The 23,935-nt window shown below is 46.4% G+C and overlaps 1 protein-coding gene across 1 annotated transcript in view; it reads left to right on the forward strand.

Annotated features, from left to right (window-relative positions):
- The window catches only part of col24a1 (collagen type XXIV alpha 1 chain), a 90,631-nt gene that overhangs the window by 42,846 nt on the left and 23,850 nt on the right, over positions 1–23,935 (forward strand). Inside the window, exons 15-31 of the mRNA XM_083672150.1 lie at positions 148–201; positions 522–566; positions 1,159–1,212; positions 1,506–1,559; positions 2,441–2,494; positions 4,866–4,919; positions 5,103–5,156; positions 6,294–6,338; positions 6,652–6,705; positions 7,627–7,671; positions 11,423–11,476; positions 12,623–12,676; positions 14,224–14,277; positions 15,388–15,441; positions 19,595–19,648; positions 20,127–20,171; positions 21,795–21,839. Coding sequence (XP_083528276.1) covers positions 148–201; positions 522–566; positions 1,159–1,212; positions 1,506–1,559; positions 2,441–2,494; positions 4,866–4,919; positions 5,103–5,156; positions 6,294–6,338; positions 6,652–6,705; positions 7,627–7,671; positions 11,423–11,476; positions 12,623–12,676; positions 14,224–14,277; positions 15,388–15,441; positions 19,595–19,648; positions 20,127–20,171; positions 21,795–21,839 — 873 coding nt within the window. The remainder of the gene's footprint in view (positions 1–147; positions 202–521; positions 567–1,158; positions 1,213–1,505; positions 1,560–2,440; positions 2,495–4,865; positions 4,920–5,102; positions 5,157–6,293; positions 6,339–6,651; positions 6,706–7,626; positions 7,672–11,422; positions 11,477–12,622; positions 12,677–14,223; positions 14,278–15,387; positions 15,442–19,594; positions 19,649–20,126; positions 20,172–21,794; positions 21,840–23,935) is intronic.

Raw genomic sequence — 23,935 nt, forward strand, 5'->3', positions numbered from 1 at the left:
AATTCCTGTGAAACACGTCCTTCAACGTCTGGCTGATAAAACCCTGGCCCTGTAAAATACAGTACATGCGTGTGTGCGTGTTTGTGTGTTTGTGTGTGTGTGTGTGTGTGTGTGTGTGACTCACTTTACTCCTCTCTCTCTCCACAGGGAGACCCAGGGCCTGAGGGACCGCGAGGAATGGCTGGCATAGTGGGACATCCGGTAACAAACCTTCCTCTTACCCTTCTCTCTCCTCCTCTCTCCTTTCCTCTATACTTCTACTCCTCTCCTCTCCTCCTCTTCTCTCTTTCTCATTTCCTCTATACCTCTACTCCTCTCCTCCCCTCTCCTCTTCCCCTCTCTCTTCCTCTCCTCTCTCTCTCTCCTCCTCTCCTCTCCTTTCATCTCCTCTCCTCACCACTCTGTCTGTGTCCTGTCTCCTCTGTCAGGCCCCTGTGTGGTAATGGCAGACACTGAGGACTCCCTCCCTCCCTCTCTCTCCCTCTCCCTCTCTCCCTCTCTCTCCTCTCTCTTTCTGACAGGGCCTTGGTGGACGAGCAGGGCTGCCTGGATTGAAAGGTGATAAGGTGATCTAAATATTTCTATTATTGTAGTGTATGTAATGCACTGTATACTGTATACTGTACTCCTAGGCCAAATTTTGGATGGGTGGGGGTGTGTGGGGGGGGGGGGGGTGACTAATACAAGGGGAGGGGATTTGTTTGATATAGCAGTACATTGCAAAACAACATGCAAAGTGTACTGTAGATGTGTGGTCCACATTTGAATTAAAATCCATATTTAGTGTTGGAGGATGGTGTTTTTTTATTATTCCTTAACAATTATGCAATCTATTGACCTAGCATGCTGCTCGGGGGAGGCTGGTGGAGGCAGAAATTGTTAGGACGGGCTTATGCAACGGAATGAGGTGCTTGAGATGCCATTCCTCATTCCGTCCCATGCATGACAATGAGCCCGTCCTCCAATTTCTGCCTCCACCAGCCTCCCCTGATGCTACTGTACTATTTGCCATATTGTTTGATGTATTTCTTATGGGTTAAGTTGGATGGAAACCTGTTATGGGTAGAACAGGAAGAAAAAACAGTTGAATGTGTTGTTAACTGTTCTCTGGTGAGCAGGGGGTTGTGTTATATCTCTGTGTGATGCTGCAACATTTAGGCGGAACCAGGACTAAGGGGCGAACCAGGAGAGTTTGGTTACCAAGGTGACAAGGTATGTTTCTCATCAGCCTAGAGGTGCTCATTAAGTTGGGACAGAAATGTGTTCCTTTTTTGAATCAGTGTGAAAAAAACAAACTGTTGCCAAACAATGGTGTGTGTGTGTGTGTGTGTGTGTGTGTGTGTGTGTGTGTGTGTGTGTGTGTGTGTGTGTGTGTGTGTGTGTGTGTGTTTCCGTGTGTGTGTGTGTGTGTGTGTGTGTGTGTGTGTGTATGTGTGAAGTAAATTCATGGCGATGATGAAGAGTCTCAGTGTTCCCCCCCGCCCCCCCCCCCCCCCTTTCTCCAGGGTTCTGCTGGCTTGTCTGGACCTACAGGACTACGGGGGAAACCAGGACCACTTGTACGTGTGGTTCTACTTTTCTCTCATTACTAACACACCTTGATACAATGAGCTCAGTAAACACTTATAGTGCCTTAGCAGGATACCTGCTGTGAGTTTTTAACAGCCTGTAGCTGCCTGAAAATAATTAGGACACATTCACAACGCGTTTGGAGTATTTCTGGCACTTGTTGGGTCCACAGTCCATTATAGGCAAAGAGAGTGTGTATTTGTAGTTTCACAGTGTTTTGTAGTTCCACAGTGTTTTATAGTTCCACAGTGTTTTATAGTTCCACAGTGTTTTGTAGTTCCACAGAGCATTCAGCTGCACAGCATTGCTTTGTTGTCTACAGTACTGGATCACTTCTGATCCTTTTCATGGGTGCTGATGAGTGTAGAGAACAGCAAGTTATTATATTCAGTGAATGTGCTGTAAAAACACTCCCAGTGTACTGTATTTCAAAGCTGAGGCTGTTGTCTTGTTGGTGCCCTCCACATCTGTCCAGACTCGTGTTTGCCCTGGCACGTCCACTAGAACTCTCATAGACGGTGACATTTCAGCAGACTACAGGCAGTCACCGTGGTATCACTGGAAGACAATATGACGATCATTTGTTTGGATTATTCGCACCACCCACGGCGTGCCTCATCACAAACATTGGCAACCGTCAAAGGATGCTGTGGTGGAAACTAACAACAGAGACAGAAACAGACGCTTATGAGAGCCAAGATTTAATCTGCCCCATTGTGTGTGTGTGTGTGTGTGTGTGTGTGTGTGTGTGTGTGTGTGTGTGTGTGTGTGTGTGTGTGTGTGTGTGTGAAGAAGAAAGAAGGGAGTAGAGGTGGAGAGAGAGATGCTTTGTTTTAATGGTTTCTTTATTTTGTCTGTCTCTTCTTGAAAGGGTAAAATGGGTGAGCTTGGACCGCAGGGACAGCCCGGCCCACCGGGACCTGAGGTAAGAGAACACGATCAGACCATATCACTAAACCACTGACCCTCTGATACAGATCAATGTAGCTCAACACTTAAAAGAAGATGTTGGTCAACAAGTGTCATGCAAGCGCACCACTGATACAAACTTAACCTTGTAACCAAAGAGCCTTACAGTACATATACAGTTCCAGATCATGTACTTGTGGGATGTGTATTAATTGTCCAATTCTGGTGGTTATTTAAAGGGTCAATCTGGGATACAAACAAACAACAAAGCGGTCACCCTGCCACCCCTTGAGGCTGACTCTAAATTTCATAGACAGAGCTGTGGATGCAAGGACTGACCACCCATGAGATCAGAATTATAGTTTTAACCATGTGGTTTGAAGCTAAACAGTGTTTGTTTACAATTACATTGTTTATAAACAATGGAGTAAAAAATGTTTTTATATTTTGGGTACTGATCAGGTGAAACAGATGAACTAAGCTTATTAAGCATTACTATTCTTCAAGAATCAATGGTTATGAACAATTCACTTAAAAGTCCCAAAATGTTTGTACCAATCCCAGATTGCCCCTTTAACTCGAGAGTAGTAGAGCTCAAGTGGGGAGGTTTGAGGCCCATCAGTCTGTGTGTGTGTGTGTGCGTGTGTGTGTGTATGTATGTGTGTGTGTGCGTGCGTGTGTATGTGTGTGTGTGTGTGTGTGTGTGTGTGTGCACGTGCGTGTGTCAGCTGTATATACTGACATCGACTGTGGCGTGACCATTGACCCTGAGACTTGTTCCATTTGAAACAACTATAGTCTGGTATCCTTCCTTTTAGACCGTATCCATGGTCATTACAAGTTGTATGATGCAGCTGTTTTAGATGACATAGCATCCCTCTCCCTGGGCTGTTGGACTGGGTCACTACCTCTCATCTGGGGGTCAGGGTGTAAACCGACCCACCGTCAGTCACACAGATAAAGGAACATGCAGCGGACCAGTCTAAACACAGACGCGTCCATAAAACACAATCACTCTCTGCACTCCAATTAGTGTGTGTAAGAGCGAACAGTAGGGCCTTTTTATGGCAGCTCCTGTCCCATCCATGGTTATTATGGTCTGCCCTGTGTCAGCTTAATAGGAAACTAACTAAGCCTGATACTGATAAGGTACTGAGGAGTAGAATCAACCAAGTGACACAGCTACCATAAATGATCTGGAAGTGTGTGTGTGTGTGTGTGTGTGTGTGTGTGTGTGTGTGTGTGTGTGTGTGTGTGTGTGTGTGTGTGACTCTGTCTCTGTCGCTGTCTCTGTCTCTGTCTCTGTCTCTGTCTCTGTTTCTGTTTCTGCAAGTTTCAAGGTTATGACAGTTTAAAGTGCGTGTTATGAGGGTCACAAGTTATAACACGCGTTACATCAGATAAAAGCAAGCCAGGAAGACTTGACAGTTGCTCCAGAGTAGTTAGTTAGCCAGGTGTCCGTTGCTTGTACTGTCAGTCCACTGGCTGTGGTATGAAGAGCTTGTTCTCTCTTGGCCAAACGGAGCTATAGTTAATGTCTGAGGTTTGCTGGCCTGGACCCGATCTAGGCACTTAGCGGTTCATGGCTGGCTCATCCTTCAGCCCTGTAACACATCGGTTTTGGATGTATTTCTAGTATAACGGTTCCTTCAGATGTTGGGAATATTGTGAGGTATGAGAAAAGTTAATGAGAACATGTCGGATTTGTGGTCAAATGCGCTGCTGTCCCAGCACACATGGGAAAGTCTCACATTTTATATTGTCCGTCCAATAACTTTCAGTTATAACTCTACTTTACTGCGGTTGTTTTTCATTGTTTGTTGCTTCATCAAGATGAAAGCCCAGAAAGGTTCCCCCCCTCGTGTAAATCCTCCTCTGTCCTATTAAAACGTCACCACTGTAAATCTGATGGGCCTGCGTTCCTTCTCCCTCTCCTCACCAACTTCCCATCCCCATCCCCATTCAGCCTGGCTCTAAGTGAGAGACTGAGTCCTGACAGGTGTGTCTGACAGTGTTCACCTCACATCCCTATCCATCACTGCCTCCAGTGTACATCCATCAGGCTCCTTTAAGTTAGCCAGGCTGACCCTGTCTCTCCCATGCAGATGTATAGCAGATGCTATTCTAGAATACATTTGGGACTGTTGGTTGCCCCATGGATAGTATTATTAAAAGCACATAATCTTCCCTCCCATACGTGCACATACACATACACACACACACACACACACACACACACACACAGACACACACACACACACGTACGTACTGTACACCTACAGATGATGTTGAACCAAGGTGCGGCATCAAGCTCATCATTCTTCTGACTCACGACAGTCATAGAAAGGGGTGGATCATCTTCTTTCTTCTCCTGTTTTGTTCCTCAGGGCTTTCCTGGTGACATAGGTGTGCCTGGACCCAACGGCCCATCGGGACCCAAGGTAAAGAAAAGCCACGCTGTTCTTTGTTTTGTTTCGCGTGTGTTTCTACAACGAAGAACCGTCTCGAGTCTTGAGTCATCATGGGTCTGAAGACCATCGTCGACTCCACACGCGTCTGTTTTGATTGACTCACCGCGGTCACGTTTCTAACACGCCAATCCGATTCCCCGTCCTGTGTTCCAGGGTCTCCAAGGCGCCAGAGGACCGCAGGGTCCACCAGGGCCAACAGGGATAGAGGTACAGTCAGACTCATCTCCTAAGACACTCAGACCCTATCCATTCTCCCTTAGATCCTAACTAACTCTAGAACACACTCAAAACACTGCAACAGACACACCTGGACATGCAGGCACAGGATCTAAAGTGCTTCGCAAATTGATTAGGAAACTCCTCATGATGAAGGATGAGCAATCCCTCCATACACACATACGGACAGTACAGACTCTAGCATTTGCATGCAATCAGTCTTCAGCTGGAGGTTGCTCGGCCGGGCTGTGGTGGTGTACTCTCTCTCTCTCAGGGCATGTTCCACTGTATGAAGTCATAATGATTCAAGGCTGGGTGCTAATAAAAACAAGGACCGGGAGTTTTCCAGCAGTGGAAAAAAAAAAAAAGCCAACAGAAGCTTTGGCAATACGTACACCTTTCCATTGTGTTGCTAGTCTTACGGTGTTGGCACCCCGATACCTGGTGCAGAAGAGGCCCCCTCGCTGTGTTTCCTGGCACGGGTTCAAAGCACCACCTGTCAGAAAACGCTGCATAGTTCTGTGACTATTGCCCTGAAGCTCTATGAACCACCACACACACACACACACACACACACACATACACACATACACACATCCACACAGACACACTCACATACACAAAACACTGGGCAGATGCCACAGAGCAGAACACCTACAAAGAGGAGAAACAAGTCAAGCATGCTACTGACCACTTTCATCATGACACTAAGCTCTCTCTCTCATACACACACACACACACACACACACACACACGCTGCTGACCACTTTCATGGGTTCATTTGCTAAGCTCTGCTCTTGGCAGGGTGAACATACTGGAGAAAGAATCTAAGGACTAGGGAGAACACAGTGATCGATGGCAGTACACACATACGCACACAAACACACACACATACCGTACATGCGAGCACACACACACACAGACACACACACACACACACACACACAGACACACACTCTCACACACACACACACACACACACACACACAGGCTTTAGCGTGACCAATGGTGTTAGTAGATGTGTGCAGATGGGCTGGGACAGAGTAGGCGTTGTTTGGTGTTCCTGCAGAGTGATGATCACCAACTCCAGCTGTATTTACTGTACTCTACTGCTCTGGTGATTTCCAGGGTGATGAGGGACCCCTCGGCCCACCTGGCAGTGCTGGACCCACTGTAAGTGTCTCTGGTCCCCCGTCCCCCCCTGCCCTGCGGCACATAGACACCACATGTTTTCACATTCACCACACTGCTCTCTCATGTGTTAAATGTTAAATTGCACTCAGGTGTTTCATCAAGAAGCAACACAGATGAGATGTGAACATTGAGATCTTAGGCAACCTATAATCCTGTGTGTGTGTGTGTGTGTGTGTGTGTGTGTGTGTGTGTGTGTTGTATGTGTGTGTGTCTGCGTATGTGTCTGTGTGCGTGTGCGTGTGCGTGTGCGTGTGCGTGTGCGTGTGTGTGTGTGTGTTGCTTCTTCATATAGGGAAGACCTGGAAGGAAAGGCTACATAGGTGAACCCGGCCCAGAGGGACTGAAGGTAGGAGTGTATTCTACTCAGCAGACATTGTGTCCTCCTGTTATACCGTACGGTTGACGTTTGCAGTTTCCATGTCCAAATCCACCAGCCTCCCAGCCAACAATGTGTTGATGGATCCAGTTCATTTACTGACACGGTGGTTTCCATCTTACCATCTTTTTCCTTTCAATTCCCGCCACTCATGTAAAACGAAGTTGCCTAATCCGATAGGAGGGTGAAATTCCACCTCTCCTTATATACAAATAAATAAATAAATCATAAATAAAAGTGTCTCATAGCAGGTTAACCGGAACGATTCCAGAACAACGTGCAATTACCAGGGTGCCAGGAGTGAATTCCTCCATCTTTATTTCAACACGTTATCTAATCGCCATGGCACGATCAGCGCCCGCTCTGAGCTTGGAGGTTTAGGTCTAGCGATTTAACGAAGGGCAGGATTCCAAACTCGTTCCTCACGTTACTTTATTGGCTCTAATTGGTTGTTTGTGTTCACCGCAAGGCTGGTGACGTGCGTCAGAAATGTATTGGTGGGAATTACAGGAATGCGTTTTCCTATGAATGTCAGTGTCCTTGTGTTGGTGAATGAGCTGAGTTTGTGCATTTAAGGTGTGGTGTGTGTCGGCGGCGGGGGGTGGGGGGGCGGGGGGGTTGGTTGGTAGGGTCATAAACTTGTAGAGTGTCTCATTAAGAAAGAAAAGGAATTCTCCCTAGGCTGTCATTATGCATAATAGCAACCCACAGCGGAAAGCAACATTTAGACGCGTGCAACATAAAGAACATTTCCATATGTGTTTTCTCGGTTTGTTTGTTTTAAATCCCGTGTGAATCCTGTGCTTTTGGGTGGCGTGGTGGATCAGGGGGCCCGGGTCGGAACACACAGGAAGCTAACCAAGCACTATTTTGTTTTGTTCCTGTTTTCAGGGGGAGACAGGGGACCTGGGCAACGTTGGAAAGATCGGACCGCAAGTGAGTCTGGTGTTTTTAGCTGACTTTGCACGGCCAACAGCTAACGAGCTAGCAAACACAGAGCTAGCTATCCGACACTTCCAGTTGTTTAATGTACTGTACAGTTACTACAGTAATTACACCCCTTCCTGCTGAGGACAGCTTTTCATTAAGTCCTTCTATAGGAAGAGTCTGGTTGGCTTTCATTAGTCTGAGAACACTGATGGAGGAGTGGAGATGTGAGAGGGCTTTTGTGTGTGTGTGTGTGCGTGTGTGTGTGTGTGCGTGTGTGTGTGTGTGTGTGTGTGTGTGTGTGTGCGTGTGTGCGTGTGTGTGTGTCTGCGTGTGTGTGTGTGGAGGAGGCGGGGGGGGGGGGGGTAAAGGAAGTTTATATCAGTCTCTCTCTTGATGTCTTGCTGGTATGCTGACCCACTTTTAACGAGAGTTTGCTTCATGCAGCATATTCATGTTAGTGTTTAGGGTTTTTTTATAAGGAAATTGGACGATCATTAGATTACAAACATAAGGAACTACAGTGAGAGATTTTTGGTGGAAGTGATCTAATTTGGGTTATCTGTTTGTTTCTGCGTGCCAAAAGATGTGTTGTAAATTTAACAGTTGCCTTGAACAAAACCAACTGTATATAATGTTATAATATAATATAATTGTTGTTGCCCAAGACACATGCAAGACTATTTTTCTGAAAAATGCAAAACAAATGTTCGTCTGCAATTGTCTGAAGCCCCCAATCTATCAATCGAACTGCATTCATCTATGACAACTAACAGAACCTCAGCTTGTAATGGAACAAAACACCCGTTGCCCGACCAGTCACACAAAACATCTGTAAAATAATCACCCTGTGAAATAATCACTCTGGATTGGATCATTAACTGTGAAACTGTGTTGTTTCAAGAAAGTTTCTCTCTTTTTTTTTATGGTCCAGTTAGTCTTTTGATGCTGAACACAAACACAGCGACGTGTTTTTCCCCCCCAACTGAACATCTCAGTGCGTTAGCCTCTACGAAGGCCCCTCAACGCTAATATTAGCATTCTGAGCATTGTGGAGCGCAGGCCACCAAACATGCAGTGCTTGTATTGCGTATGAGCACACATATGAGAGGGATTAAGCGCACACTAACCACAGACTGTAGTGTCCTTTGAAGCCAAAGAGGGGCCGCAGGGGCTATGTTAAAAAAAGCCCCCTGAAACATATGGAGGCTCTAATGAACGCAATTACATCACTTTCCAAATAAATAAGATGTGGACGGGCTGGGAGAGAACGTTGAAGAGTCCAGGTTAGCCTTGGGTCAGTGCAGAGGGCCCGGTGCTGCTGATGTTCACTACCTCTCTCCCAGTACCACTTGTTCCCCATAAAGCCTTTAATCCCATCATTTATTGGCGGAATATTTTTGCCAAATTGGATTGGCTGTTGGAGTGTTCCATTTCAGGGGACCCTAATAAAAATGAAACCACCTCTGACTTGCTGAGGGCATCAACAGGTTGCTCTGAAACCTGTTTCTAATTCTCTCTCTACACTTTGATTCTTTACAGTATACGCACCTGTGTGTATGTACAGAGAGAGAGAGAGAGAGAGAGAGAGAGAGAGAGAGAGGGAGAGAGGGAGAGAGAGAGCGAGTGAACGAACCGCAACTAATTCTCTCTCTCTACACTCTGCTCATGTGCACCTGTGTGTACAGTATGTACAGAGAGAGGGAGAGGAGAGAGAGAGAGAGACAGAATGAATGAACCTCAACGGTACTGCTGGTGACAGACAGTGTCTTCCTGCGTTAAGGTACAGATCCTGTAATGGTTATGTGAGTCTCCTGGCTGCTCACAACCCTGAGCTGATGACACACGTCTGATCTCCTGAGAAAACAGATTGCTGCCGAAGCACTAAGAGCCTCGTCTGAAGAGGCCCTTTCACAGGAGAAAAAGCCCTTGAACCCGTTTCCTACCATTAAAACACTACGGGAGACCATATTGTCCCACGTCATGCACCAATTAAGGGATTTTCTGTGGAATCGGGAGACAGTGTTCACATCGCCGCAGTTGGATTTCTGCGGCCGGCTCCTCTACTGTACTCTTGTTTCCTGGCTGTATGGATGTTGACTAAACTCAGGAATTGCAACTCTGCATTTTTTATGGTTGAGAATAACCAGGAACGTAGTTTTTCTGTCTTTTTTGATCACTTTGTTTGGATCGTTCAGCTCCACGGGGCTTGGATAACCAAGTGTGTTTGGCTACAGAGAGAACCAGAGAAACACACGTTTAGTGTCAACACACTCAGGGACTTGGTCCAACGACCCAGGACAGCAGGCTTGACGCATGCCTTCGTCTTTCACACCTCCGGCCAAATTGCATCCAGCGTGTTCTCCATCGAGCATCCGTCCATGCTGGCGTCTGCTTTTTTCCAGGAAACCCCCTCCCCCCCCCCCCCCCCACCCCCCCCCGTCTTCTTCTTCCTCCCCCTCTTCCTGCCGTCTCCAATTAATAAACTCCAGGAGTGTCGTCTGAAGCCCGGCTCTGTGTCTGTCTCTGTCTGTCTGTCCTGAGCCCCGCGCTGGTCTTAGTCTGAGCCCTCTCTCTCTCCACTCCTAACCGGCCCCAGATGTGGGCCCTCTCTTAGTGAGTAAGACGTGATGGAAACACGGAGAACGGATTAGAAAAGAAGACAACAATTTACAAATACACAAAGTCATCCAAGTACTTCTCTCTGTACTACTATGAATGAAATACAGCGATGCACATTTTTTGCCTCCTCGTACAATGACGACCACAACCGCTTTGGGTTTAGCGGGTTTGGCCTGAAACCGGACCATGTTTTCACCAGCGTACAGCGTACTCTTCGGTGGTTCTGGAGGGGCCGGTTCTCTCCGTAGAGGGCTGGTACCGGGCCAAAACCGCAGCCCTTTTTCCAGACGTCTTATCTGGAAGTGGTTATTCTCTTCAGATGTATTCTCGTATTTACATTAGCCAGTGTTTTTCTTCGTTAACGTTCCTCAAGTGCGTTGTGCGAAGGTCGGCGGGACATTTTCATCAGTCTATTAGTCAGAGCGGATCTCTGCCGCAGGGGAGGCTGGTGGAGGTCGAAATCGGAGGATGTCATTCTATTCCACGCATTACAATGAGCCCGTCCTCCGATTTCAACTTCCGCCAGCCTCCTCTGGAACACAGGGCTCGGTGGCATAACATACCACACAATGTCGTCAGGACAAAATGATGGAGTTAATATTATAGTTACAAAAGAAAATGGCTCGATGAGTATTTCTTATCAGTGATATGGCAAGTCTTGTTCATAGAACATGAAATATTTCATTTCAGCATATGTCAAATACATCAACCTTAACTGTGTTGCCTTACAGCTCATGTACAGTATTATGTTCAACTTTCACAGATTAAAGTTCCCCTCTAGATCACCTTTCTGTACTGTACCTCTGTTAGCATGAGAGAGCAGTGCTTCTCTACCCCATCCTTACATCATCATTACATTGTAATCTATGACCTTCTACATTCCAACTGTCACAGCGGGTTTGAAATGAGTCCAAAGAGTGGGGATCATGTCTGTTCTCATAGACATAGTTTTGCCTGATGTGTGTGTGTGGGAGTAGGTGTGTATAGGTGTGTGTGTGTAGGTGTGTATAGGTGTGTGTGTGTAATGACCCGTCTCCTATGCTTGGTTTCCCAGAGTGACCATGTGGGTGGGTGTTATTGACCATTGACCCTTCTCTCTCTCTCTCTCTCTCTCTCTCCACTCTGCTCTCCTCTGCAGGGTCCTGCCGGCCTGATCGGGATTGCTGGGGGGATCGGAGATGCTGGTGAAAAGGTAATGTGCTTTTTCCCTGCCATTAGGCTGTCAGCGTGCATCAGCCCTGGGGCCCCTAAAGGCTCTCTCTGGTAGACCCCTGTAATTAGCCCTGTGTAAAAAAGCCATGCTGCCTGGCCCACAGGGCCTGACACAGATGCTTAGACAAACACTAAGCACGGTCTGCCCATGACCCTCACATCCACACCAATAACACTATGGTAAACAGCCATCACACAGCTATCACTGCACTGCATGAATATGTATATATTAACTCCATTTTTGAATAACCCCACACTACCACAGCCTTACACACACACACACACACACACACACAAGGTCACGCACCCCACATACATCAGTAACTTTAACTGTTCATGATGTACCAGGAGAGGCCCTAGAGGCCATTGCCCAAGTTCCTGTGCTGATAACAACACTCAGCTCCAACCGGCTCTCCAAACACAACAGAAAACAGTTTCCCCTCTACCTGGCTGTTGACTGAAGCCATATAACTGTATTTTTTGGGTGCTGACTCTGCCTGCCTACCCAGAAGCCCCTTCTGTGTCGGGACACGTCTGCTGCGAAACAGTCTGTCAGACCTACACCAGTGCACCTCAAACAGCCCCTCCTTACACCGCCTGGTCCATCTGTCAGCACCAGCCATACCCTGTCAGCCCACAAATTCCTTTCAGATTAAATACATTTAATCCAATTACGCACTCTGATGGGACTTCGACAGGATGTTTCCAATACAGAGCTGTGAAACTATTCTCTGTTCAGTTGTTAGGCCTGGTTACGGGGAGGGAAGCACCGGTGCTTGTACGGTCATGACCAGAGAACAGAGGATTAAAACACCAGTGACACATTAGGCTGAGAGAGAGAGAGAGAGAGAGAGAGAGAGGCTCAGCTATGCAGGCCTGTTCTACGCTAGAAGGTTTACATCCGTCCCTCCTAGCAGGCACTGAAGCCTACTGTGTTTTAAGGGGGCTCTCTCTCTCTTTCATGACTGTTTTTAAGACCCCTTAAGTGGAGCGCTGGGGTTTGATGTTTCAACCTTGTCGGGGTGTGTGTGTGTGTGTGTGTGTGTGTGTGTGTGTGTGTGTTTGTGTGTGTATGAGGACGTGCTTGTGTGTGTTAATGACCTGTCTCCTATGCTTGGTTTCCCAGGGGGATCGTGGTCCGGCAGGTCCGTTGGGTCCTCCCGGGGAGAAGGGCTCTATGGTAAGTACCAGGACTGGACATTACATCTACGCACTGGTTAACGTCTAACCCCTAAACTGATGGCAGGTCAGTCCCAAATGTTTAGAGATCCATCCAGATACCTGTTTCTGCCCATCTGTGAATGGACTGTAACGCAGTACAGGGGAGGCTGGTGGAGGTAGAAATCGGAGCATTGCATTGTAATGCATGGAATGGTTCCATTCCATCCATAACAATGAGCCCGTCCTCCGATTTCTACCTCCACCAGCCTCCCCTGTACTGTAGCTATGGCCCAACTGTAGGTATCACCACTGCTCCATGTATGTGGCTCCCAGGCTCCCTCTCTGTGGGTTCTGTATATTGTTGTCATCGTAGCCTGCAGGTTCTCAGTCCGTCCTGTATTGTTAGTGTGGTTGTTAGCTGTGTTCTGTAGGCTACGGTAGGTCCTGTCTGTGAATGCTCTTCTACAGTCATGACCTGTGGCTCTCAGTAGTGCATGTGAATGAAGAAGACGTGGTGATTTTCACAAGTAAGCAGTGTTGTATGGAGTTGTTCTTTAAAGACACTTTTACGCCGTGTCAGTGATAGCTATAGTGTTGTGTGTGTGTGTGTGTGTGTGTGAGTGTTCTAGTGCTGTGGTGCTGTGAGTGTTAGTGGTGTTCTAGTGTCGTTCATAGTGCACGCTTGCTTGCGTGCGTGTTCTAGTGTAGTAGTACAGTACTGTGTCAGTGAGAGTGCTACATTGTACTGTTCTCTCTATCTGGAGAGCGAGGCTGGCCCCGGTCCCTGGCAGGCCCTGGTCCTGTAGGGAACGGCTCCAGGTCTGTGGCTTTTGGTCTCCTGCCCTGTACTGGCTGGATGGATGCAGCCCATACGGTCTGTGTGTCTGTCTGTGGGAAGAGTTAAGAGTTATGGTGGCCCTGGCAACACCGGCCCGCCCTGTCACCCAGCCACTACTGGAGAGAGGCGAGACCACAATGTCAACGGCTCATGAATGATTCGGCATCGGTTTCAGCGCTTAAGAGTGGGTTTTCTGAGATCCTGCTTCGGTTCTGTTGTGAGATGATGGTTTTGAGATGACAAGAAGGATTAGACGTTTGAAGACTTTCTTACAGTTTCAGCTGTTTTGCGTTATAGGAGTTAACTGTGGGGGAAGACACACAAAGGGAGGATTACACACACATGCTCTCATTGCCTCCTGGCCCTTGGTTGTGTCTTGTTGTGTTGAGGCTCTGGACGGAGTTTGAACCTACCACGTTGGGCGAGAGAGAGACTGACTCACAAGCTACGTGGTCACGCTAGTGTAGCAGAGGTGGTTTGGAATCACGCTTTTGTGATGATGTAGCCCTGCCTGTGTGACTTCTAAACCCAGATATAGCCTTTGTACCATGAGGATGACCTCTTGGTATAATGGTTTGCATCTGTGGCATCTATGTGAGAGGTCTCGGGCTCAAACCCTGCTTGTTACACCAGTTTCATCATTGTTCTTTGAACAGACAGCTTTTTCATTTCCTTCGCTTTGCTCTCTAACTGTCTGTCCTTTGTTGTCATTTCTCTTTTGGCCCAAGGGGTATCCAGGCGTACCAGGAGGACCTGGCGATTTTGGTCTTCAAGGAGCACCTGTAAGTCTTCCTCAACCAAGCCACACAAACACACACACGCACCCATGTATGCCCACACACACACACACATGCATGCATGCACATGCACACAAACACACACACATATACACACACACACATGCACACACGCACAAACACACGCACACATGCACACACACGTGCACACACACACACATACACACACGCTCTCTCTCTCTCCCGCACTTACACCGGGTGCACTTGTGGGGCCAGATGAACTGTTATCCTCCTCTTCATTTGGACTTGTGCCACATAATAAACATTTCAACTTAATGGAGTGAGGAGATTAAACACATTGACTCCCTTATTCTTCCCCCTCCCCATGACTAAGATAGCTATCGTGACCTCTTTAATCTCCAGATTAATACTTAGACTGAGTAGGAAGATGTGTAGCACATTATCTGTGCTCCTACTGTACTCTTGATTCGTCCTAATATAAACACTTAGATTTAGTTTGGAGATTTGATATGGATGTGCCTGTTTCCCACATTACAGACCGGCCCTGTATAAACCCTGGACTTCTGAAGGGTAGTTGTTACTGTATACACTACAGGTCCAAGAGTTCTTTCCTCTGGCTTATTTGGACTGGAGGGAGTTGAGAGATTTGATATACAGGAGAGTAGATGGTGCACTCTTCGCCTCATTTACTCAGTATAAACACTCTAATACAGCATCCACCCACTGCTGGACTGTTACAAACCATTTCAAGAACAGGTGTTATACAGATGACCGTTTGCCCTCTTACATATTGAAACATTTAGTCGTGTGTATTATTGTTTTAATTGTGTATTAGTGTGTTCTGTCATTGATTAGATTAAGTGTCAACTGTTCCCTATTTAGCATTGCAACTGAATTTAACACTCACCCTCTCTCCCTACCTCTCCCTTTCTCCTCTCTCTTCACTCTCTCTCTCTTTCTCTTTCTCTCTCTCCCCCCTCTCTTTCTCTCTCTCCCCCCCCTCTCTCTCTCTCTCTCTTTCTCTCTCTCTCTCTCCCTCTCTCTCTCTCTATCTCTCTCTCCCCCCCCCCCCTCTTTCTCTCTCTCTCTCTTTCTCTCTCTCTCTCTCCCTCTCTCTCTCTCTATCTCCCCCAGGGTCCTCAAGGGCAGAGGGGTACTGCAGGGGTGCCGGGGCCAAAGGGCAGAAGGGTAAGAGAACTCCTACCCCAATCTGTTCTACGCCATGTGTCGTGAACTCATTTAGCTCCGAGGGTGAACAAAGTCACCCAAATTGTCAACATTCTTGAGTGCCAAGGGTGACTTTATTCACCAAAAATGCATAAATGATGATGCTTCATTTTGTAGCCAATCAAAGTATTGTTGCTAGGTAAATACCACATAAAACGCTTGGTACTCTAGGTGGTGAGTGTTCCAGAATATTTTGGCAGTTTGTGAGTTAATGATGTGAGGTACAATGATGGACAACAGGAGCCTAACCCTGAGTTACTATACCATAAAAGCCTTGACTCATCAAAGACTTTATGTTTTATGTTTATGTGTCATACCAGTCCACTTCATCTCCAGATAATATATTAAGTCCATTAAAACTGTTGATTCTTTACTCAGGCAATGATCCTTGATAGACTCTTATCATTGTTTATGAGTGCTTTAAAAAGTGAATCAGAGACGATACTATAGGACTCAATCATAATGTCAAGCTGGTGAGACCCCTGGTGGCAGAGATGTGTATGACGCTTAGACTGCTAAATCACATGGAAACCCTGGACTTAGTGAATGACGGATCTGACATGGTGACAGTTGAAACCTCAGTATGTACTCGTGTCTATTGTGTGAAAGTGCAGAAGGTGTTTTCTCAGGCAGCTGCGGTAGAGGCAGTATATAGGGGATACAGCAGGGGCAGCTCTCTGTCTGTAGCCCTATACTACGGGAGGCTGGTGGAGGTAGACATGGGAGGATTGATACCATTCCTCATTCCGTTCCATGCATTACAATGAGCCCGTCCTCTGATGCCTACCTCCCCTGGTATAGGATTAAAGAGCTGGGAGCTGTCCTCCCATGCAGACTGTGTTGACTTTACATCAGTTTGCAGTGGGCAGGTTTTTCAACCGCACTGTAGCGTGGGCAGAGACTTAGTGGCAACTCTCTTGTAGATGAATGTGTATATGTGTTTGCTGTGAAAAAACCCAGTGTGAGACAGACAGCTGTGGATGCAGGCAGGCAGGGAGGAAGGGCTTCTGTAATCCTGTAATATTCTGGTAGTGATTTATAGTGGGAAGTTGTAGTAGTAGTCTCCCTGGTGGATTCCGACATTCACTGTGAATCTGTCCACGAAATGATGGATGCTTTCTGAATACTGTACCTGCGTCAGTGACTTCTAGAGTAGAGTAGAGTTCCTCTCGTGGTCTCTGGTGCCAGTGTGTGTTGGCACCCCCGTGCCAGCCCGGCCTACGGTGCCAGGGGCCGGAGGGCTCCAACCACATGTGTGTTTATGTCAGCGGACGGGGAGATGTGGGAGAGACGTGGGGGAGACGTGGGGGAGACGTGCTAACGAGGGAAGCAGAGTTCCCCAGTCGCGGTTTCACCATCGTCCGTTAGCTCTCTCACTCCATCTCTTATCCCTCTCTCTCTCTCTCTCCCTCTCCCTCTCCCTCTCTCTCTCTCTCTCTCTCTCTCTCTCTCTCTCTCACATCCTCTCCCTTTCCTGTCCCTTCAGACTCAGAGCCTTTTTTTACCAGAGATTCTAACAGTAAAAGTCTGAACTTTAGTGTGTGCTGCGCAGTATTGTCTGTGTTTTTCTTTTGTCTGCCTTTTTGCACAAACAAGATACCCTCATCTATACGGTACTGTATACAGAATACAAAAACCGTCCTCTAAGCACACACACACACACACACACACACAAACACACCAGCATCTGTACATTGTTTGGTACACTATCATCTGTATTTGCGTCTGCTGCTTGGTTGCGTTTCCTGTTTTGTTAAGGCCTACTGTAGTTAAGGCTTAGATTACCCGTCACCGACATCTGTGATCCCTCTACAGACTCCCGGCTGGAGCAGTTAAAGCTATCCTGAAACCACCACTGAGAAGTGACATGCCAGGGTTGTGTAGTAACGGTAATCCCATGTACGTATGGAGGTGTTATGGAGCAGCTGGCAGACGTAAACATGCATGTTCCAGCGCAGCACTGTTCATACGAGAGATGGAACACCACAGCATCACAGAGTACACGCTTAGTACCTACAGTAAAACCGTAAAGGGGTCTTCAGCTGTCCCAGTGGGAGAACCCTTTGAAGAACCCTTTTTGGTTCCATGTACAGTAGAACCGTTTTGGAACCCTTTTTGGTTTCATAGAGAAACCCTTTTGGAACCCTTTTTGGTTCCATATAGAACCCTTTTTGGAACCCTTTTTTTCTGATATTGTACAGCAGCCAACTGTGACAGTGCAACCGTGTGCCAGTTCTGGAGGCAATCTCACAGTAGCTGTTATCTTAACCCCTTCTTATCTCCTTATCTACTCCTCTAACTGTTTAACCTAGCTATAAAGAAATCAGTCTCGGCGATAAAACGTGGCACACTAACCCTAGTTTAGGAAGTGAACTGGGATAAACCGAAAGTGCCTTCTCTGAATAGTTGGTAGTGTGACTCTCATCCGTCTTATCTCTCTCTCTCTCGATGATATAGTATCCCGGAGAGCAATAAAGCATTCCACTCAATCAAGTTATGCAATATGGCACGCGTGCTACAGAAATGTCTCGCTGACTACTTCTTTTGATGATCTTACGCAACCATGTGAATTATTAGCTGCAGTAGCTCAAGGGGAATATACGTAGGTCATCAAGAAGCACATTCAAATAATTTTATGATCTACTGCCTTTCCTATCCCTGTCTCTGGTGATTCATGATTTCTGATTTCTACAACTTTATTCTGTGTAGAGGCTACTGTACATTACAAAGCCTCATTGAACCATTTCATTGGCATTTCCAATACCTGGGGCACAAGCACTGCTTGTTAGCTTCCCTGAATGAGCCATTCACCCTTGTCATCTTTGAGTGTACAGAGTTGGGTTTGCAAGTACGATATTTGAAGAAAAATCAATTTCAGCGAATGAGATTTATCCCTGCTCTAGTCTAATTTAATTTGGCCTCACAAGTGGTGGCTCTGCTCTCGTTTAGCTTGGCCTTGACAGCCAGGTGGATATCTGCCCATCTGTGATGGAGCCCAATAGATACACTCCCTCACTTCGCTGCGCTGAATAGTTAATGTGTTTTATGTACTCTCCTGCTGTATCCTTGGCCTGGACTGGTGCATGTCTTAATCCAATGGAAACACTTAGTTTAATCTACTGTAGGGCTGGTTTCCCAGACACAGATTAAGCTTAATCCACTTCAGTGCAGATTTTCCATTGACTGTGTGATTAAGTCCTGGACTTGTACTTTGCAGCGTGTATGTTCACACTGAGTAACGGATGACCTGTAAAGGATGGCCCGTTAGCATCTCAGCTACATCCTTAACTTCTCAGCTACATCCTTAGCATCTCAGCCACATCATTACCATCTCCACCAGTGTTTAGAACTGTAAGATTGAATATGTGGCTAGGATTATGCTTTTTGTTTTAAGGGAGATGAAAGAGAGAAAGGAAGGGATTTACAGACAGACAGACAGAGATACTATAGGGAGGGGTGGTGAAAGCCTACCTGGGAGGCATAGGAGGAATGTGAATGGCCAGGAATCTTGAGTGACAGCCCAAGAAGCAGACACAACAGGCCAAGCAAACAGGAAGCAGACAGGAAGGGCATCAAAGCAGAGACGGGCTCTTATTTGCAGATGACTACTTTTTTCCAGATGACTATCTAAACTATGTTAGGCTGCAGGGTGTGTGTGTGTGTGTGTGTGTGTGTGTGTGTGTGTGTGTGTGTGTGTGTGTGTGTGTGTGTGTGTGTGTGTGTGTGTGTGTGTGTGTGTGTGTGTGTGTTTGGGGGGGGGGGGTGTCACAGCAGGAATGTTTGGGGGAATGGAATAGGGGGCCAGGTATCCCTCCATGTAGAGACAGAATACTGTACAACCTGATTTATCTCAGCCTGTTGACATTAGAAATGCTTGTGTATGTATGTGTGTGTGTGTCTGTCTACAGGATTTTGTGTGTGTATGTTTGATACGCCCCCATTTTAGTCTTCCCGCATGCTTCGTGGGTGGGAGTATGGGTGTGTGTTCATACTGTGTGTGGGTGGGTGCTTGGGTGAGTGTGTGTGTGTGTGATTTTGTTATGTGATGGCTGAGTGGTTTGTAAACTACCGTGGAGACTGCGATGTCTAAAGCTTCTGTGTTTTTGTATCCTAGGGGCCTCGGGGTCCAGATGGTCTGCTAGGAGAACCAGGGCCTCAGGGCACCAAGGTAAAACAATACACTAGACACGCCAGGGGAGGCTGGCGGAGGCAGAAATCGGAGGACGGGCTCATTGTAATGCATGGAATGGAATGAGGAATTGTATCAAACATTGATACCGTACCTCATTCCATTCCATGCATTACAGTGAGCCTGTCCTCCAATTTCTACCTCCATCAGCCTCCCCTGGCCTATACACACCGTGGGAGGTGGCTGTGTCCTCTTCTTACCTGACAGACTCTACTCCGATTCCCACAGAGATAATGGTAAACTCCAAAGGTAAACAGTAAAAGATGCCACAGGTAAAAGATTTTGTGGTATGCCTTGTCCCAGATCATTTTGAAAGACAGACAACGGTAACAGTAAAATACCGGTAAATTACCAGGAAATGCCTCTGTGTGAACAGGGTTTCTGAGTCTCACTGCATGTTGTGTTGTCGTTCACCTGTTCACACTGTTGCCTCTCAAATGCTCTCTGTTCTTTGCAGGCAGAACGGGGTGACGGTGGAAAGAAAGGGGAACCCGGGTTCATAGTGAGTACTCTTTTATGTTGAGGTTAATTTGAGGTCTACCTCAAAGTGCCTACTTTCCTTTCCTGTCTGACATCAAGCACAGTGTGTCCCAAAAACATATTTGGGTGTGTGTGTCTTCTCAACGAGGTGTCCGTATGTTGTTTTGTGTGTCTCGGCACAGGCCTTTGTTCTTAGTTTGAGTGCACTTGGGAAAGGCTGGAGGCTGCTGAAGATGACAAAACAATACAGCCTCTCCAGCCTGTCCCTCATGGTTCACCAGACCAATGATAGGTCACCGTCAAGTTCACCTGACCAATGATAGGCCAGCATCGGGTTCACCTGACCAATGATAGGCCAGCGTCAGGTTCACCTGACCAATGATAGGTCAGTGTCAGGTTCGCCTGACCAATGATAGGCCAGCGTTAGGTTCACCTGACCAATGATAGGCCAGTTTAAGGTTTGCCTGACCAATGACTGGCCAGTGTCCCTCATGGTTATGACCCTTCTCTAGACCACATCACAGTTAACATGCTCGTTTGAAGAGTCATGGAAAAAAGCTCCTCCAATTTCCCTAACATATGGTATTTCAGCATGTGAGTGAAAAGGTTAGCCTTCGGCCACTATAAGCTTTTGGTTTAGAGTGCTGTTAAGATCTGCGCGGGAGATCAGTAGACTTTCATTAGGGCTTTATTTGCAGAGTGTGCCATTCTTTGGACTAGAGGAGCTGTATCGAGTTATGCCCAGACTCAATTAAACCTCGTCCAGCTCACTGTGACGAAACCTGAGCTTAGTCAATAAAGAGGTGCAGCATCAAAAACGAGCCTTGCTCTGTATTTTAACTGTAATCAATCTGGTGCCCTCTTTATTCAGGATGAAAACGACCCCCCCCCCTGCCTTAGATATGCTCGCGTCACCGTCTCCTTAGAAGGACAGGGTTTTCATTAAACACAAGCCCTGCAGGGACCCATTAAAACAGCCGGACTATTAGTGAAGTTGAGGTAGAAAATTACAGTTTGACTGCTGTGCTGTAGGTGCTTATCATTTTGGATGAGGCTGGATGAGTGTAATGGATGTTACCATGGCAAGGCAGGCGACCTGCGTCATCGCTGGCTTTGATGTCCTCCGAACAGAGAGGTCAGAGGATAGGTCCATGTTAGGACAGAGCATGTCACCGGGCGGGATCTGAACTGAGGGACCTCCACCATAATCCACAAGCGTGTCCAATATGATTATGGACAATGGGCTACTGTATATTCATGATTCATAGCCAGCACATAGAACACATAGAGGAGAACAGGTGCTTGTACACCAACAGCCTAATCAGTGGAGGCTGGTGGAGGTAGAAATCGGAGGATGGGCTCATTGTAATGCATGGCCAGCACATGTGAGGAGAACAGGGGCATGTACATTGATAGTCTAATAATACCACATACTATTACTGTAGATAACTGTTACCATACCGATTATAAAACATCAGGCCTCTGAGCTAGAGACTATGCATCAATTTGGTCATGATTTAGGCTATTGTATAAAAGTTAAAAAAAATGAAGGGGATATGAATTCTAATATCATGGTTCACTTATCAGTATCTTTTCTAGAACTGCCATGCTGGTTATTGTATCATCAGTGTCTTTCCTTCTGCAGGGCAAAGCTGGCGGTCCAGGGGAGAGAGGCCTACCAGGCAAAGCTGTGAGTACATTCATGACCTCCTGCAGCTCCATGTCATGCAAAAGGTTGAGTTTATTTAGCCTTTTTTCCAGATTAGTTTCACATTGAATAAAAATAAACATCTATTTTTCAAGAGAGGCCTGATGATGATTTTGTTGAGGCTTCGCATTGAAGAGAGCTACCATTGTGAACATTGTCATGACCTCATATAACACTTGACCCTGCAAAGAATTTCCAAATCCACGTTTTACCCATAATATAAGCTATTAAACCCACCCATTGAAAGCTGTAATTTTCAGTCCAGGAAACCATTAGAAAGGTAGTTGACTTTGCACCATCACACCATGATGTGTTAGATTTTGTCACGGGTTTCAACTTTAATGGAAAGGTCTGTTTTTGTGTTTTGTTAATGAGTTTTTATAGCTGTTGAACTGTGCAGTGGTTCCTAAAAATATGAGAGGAACGTGCATACAACAACAGCCCCCTCTCACTAATCTACCACAAATCAAGTCTTGACTGTTTTGCTTTTTCATCCACCACTACACACACTTTATTTGATCCATGTATTTGGGGATTGCCAGAGATTAGCTCCCATTAGAAAGATGCTTGATTGAGCCTGTAGGCTTTTGAATTCACCTGCAGATGTTTGGCTTGTTCATGCAGTTTAATAAATTACTTTTGGATGTTTTTTGTTTTCTTGGCTTAACACTTGACAGCATGTATTGTTTGTAGTGTTTCTTTTTTTATTGAGGCGCACGCACAGACAAGCTTACACACACACACACACACACACACACACACATGCCTACACACGCATATATACTCACACAAACACACACACACACACACATACACATATAGTACGCACACACACACACACACACACACACACACACACACACCTAGCAGCAACCTGTCCTGTTCAGTGTCTAAACATGGTAATTTGCATACTGTAGAGTGAGGTTTTTGTCCACACAGGTAAGTGTGTGTTTGGGGAACTGGTGTGTGTGTCGTGGGTCAAGTTTTATGTCTGGGTAGGGAGAAACTCACTACTGTACATGGTGACCTTGTCTTATCCTCCAGAGACCCAGGAGCACAGTCACCTAGAGCTGAACATCCCTACCATCACCTAACCTCAGGGGAGAAAGGAGTGTGTGTGTGTGTGTGTGTGTGTGTGTGTGTGTGTGTGTGTGTGTGTGAGTGTGAGTGTGAGTGAAAGAGAGAGACAGTGACAGGGATTGTCATAGTCCTCATTAGCCCCATTAGCCTTCCTCATCCACAAAAACAAAAGTCTCAAAACTAGATGCAAATTCTCTTCGTCCTGCACTACCGTATATTTACTGTTGTGTTGAAACTATTAAAATAAACAAAGATCTGACAGATAGCATACAGAGCTGTCCTCTATCCTCACCCACCTCTAAAGTTATAGCGCCATCTAGTGTCTAACCTACAGTAGCAGAAAACAGCTCTGAGGCACATATAATGATTATAAGGCTTAGAAGTCCTTGGTTCTACCCTATTTTATTATGTCTACTATTCGTCTTCATTCAAACTAAGCTGTGGTTAAATAAAGTATTGATGATCATTTTTAATATGACCTCATGCATTTTGTCATCAGATTATGGTTCCCACCAAGGCCACCATGATCCGGGTGACAGAGGGGACGTACTGTACTTTCCGTACTTTCCGCTCCTCTTTGACACAATTTGGCAACACTGGTGTCCATTGATCATTGATTTATAGTTTCAAATAAATAATGTTCCTCTCTTATAAGGTCATGTGAATCATTGTGTTTTCAGAACAGTTCAGGGCTCTGAGAATAATCAGTCATTTCTCTCCTTCCCCTGTTCTCTATTGCTCATTTGTTTGCTCTGTGCCGTTGTACAGACTTTAATAATTTCATTAAGTCATTGTGGGGTCCATGATTTGGAGTGATTCTTGACACCAAACTTCATAACAGGGGTGGTACAGTAAATAGGGTAACCCTTAGGTATAGGTCACGTGGTGCTGGCTGGACACATTTTTGAGGAAATGACCACAACCCTAGTGTAGCTCTAGCCCTACCTTGGCCCTATAGCCCTAGTGTAACCCTAGAATAGCCCTAGCCCTTTAGCCTT

This window comes from Argentina silus (genome assembly GCF_951799395.1).
Source record: "Argentina silus genome assembly, chromosome: 6".
NCBI lineage: Eukaryota > Metazoa > Chordata > Actinopteri > Argentiniformes > Argentinidae > Argentina > Argentina silus.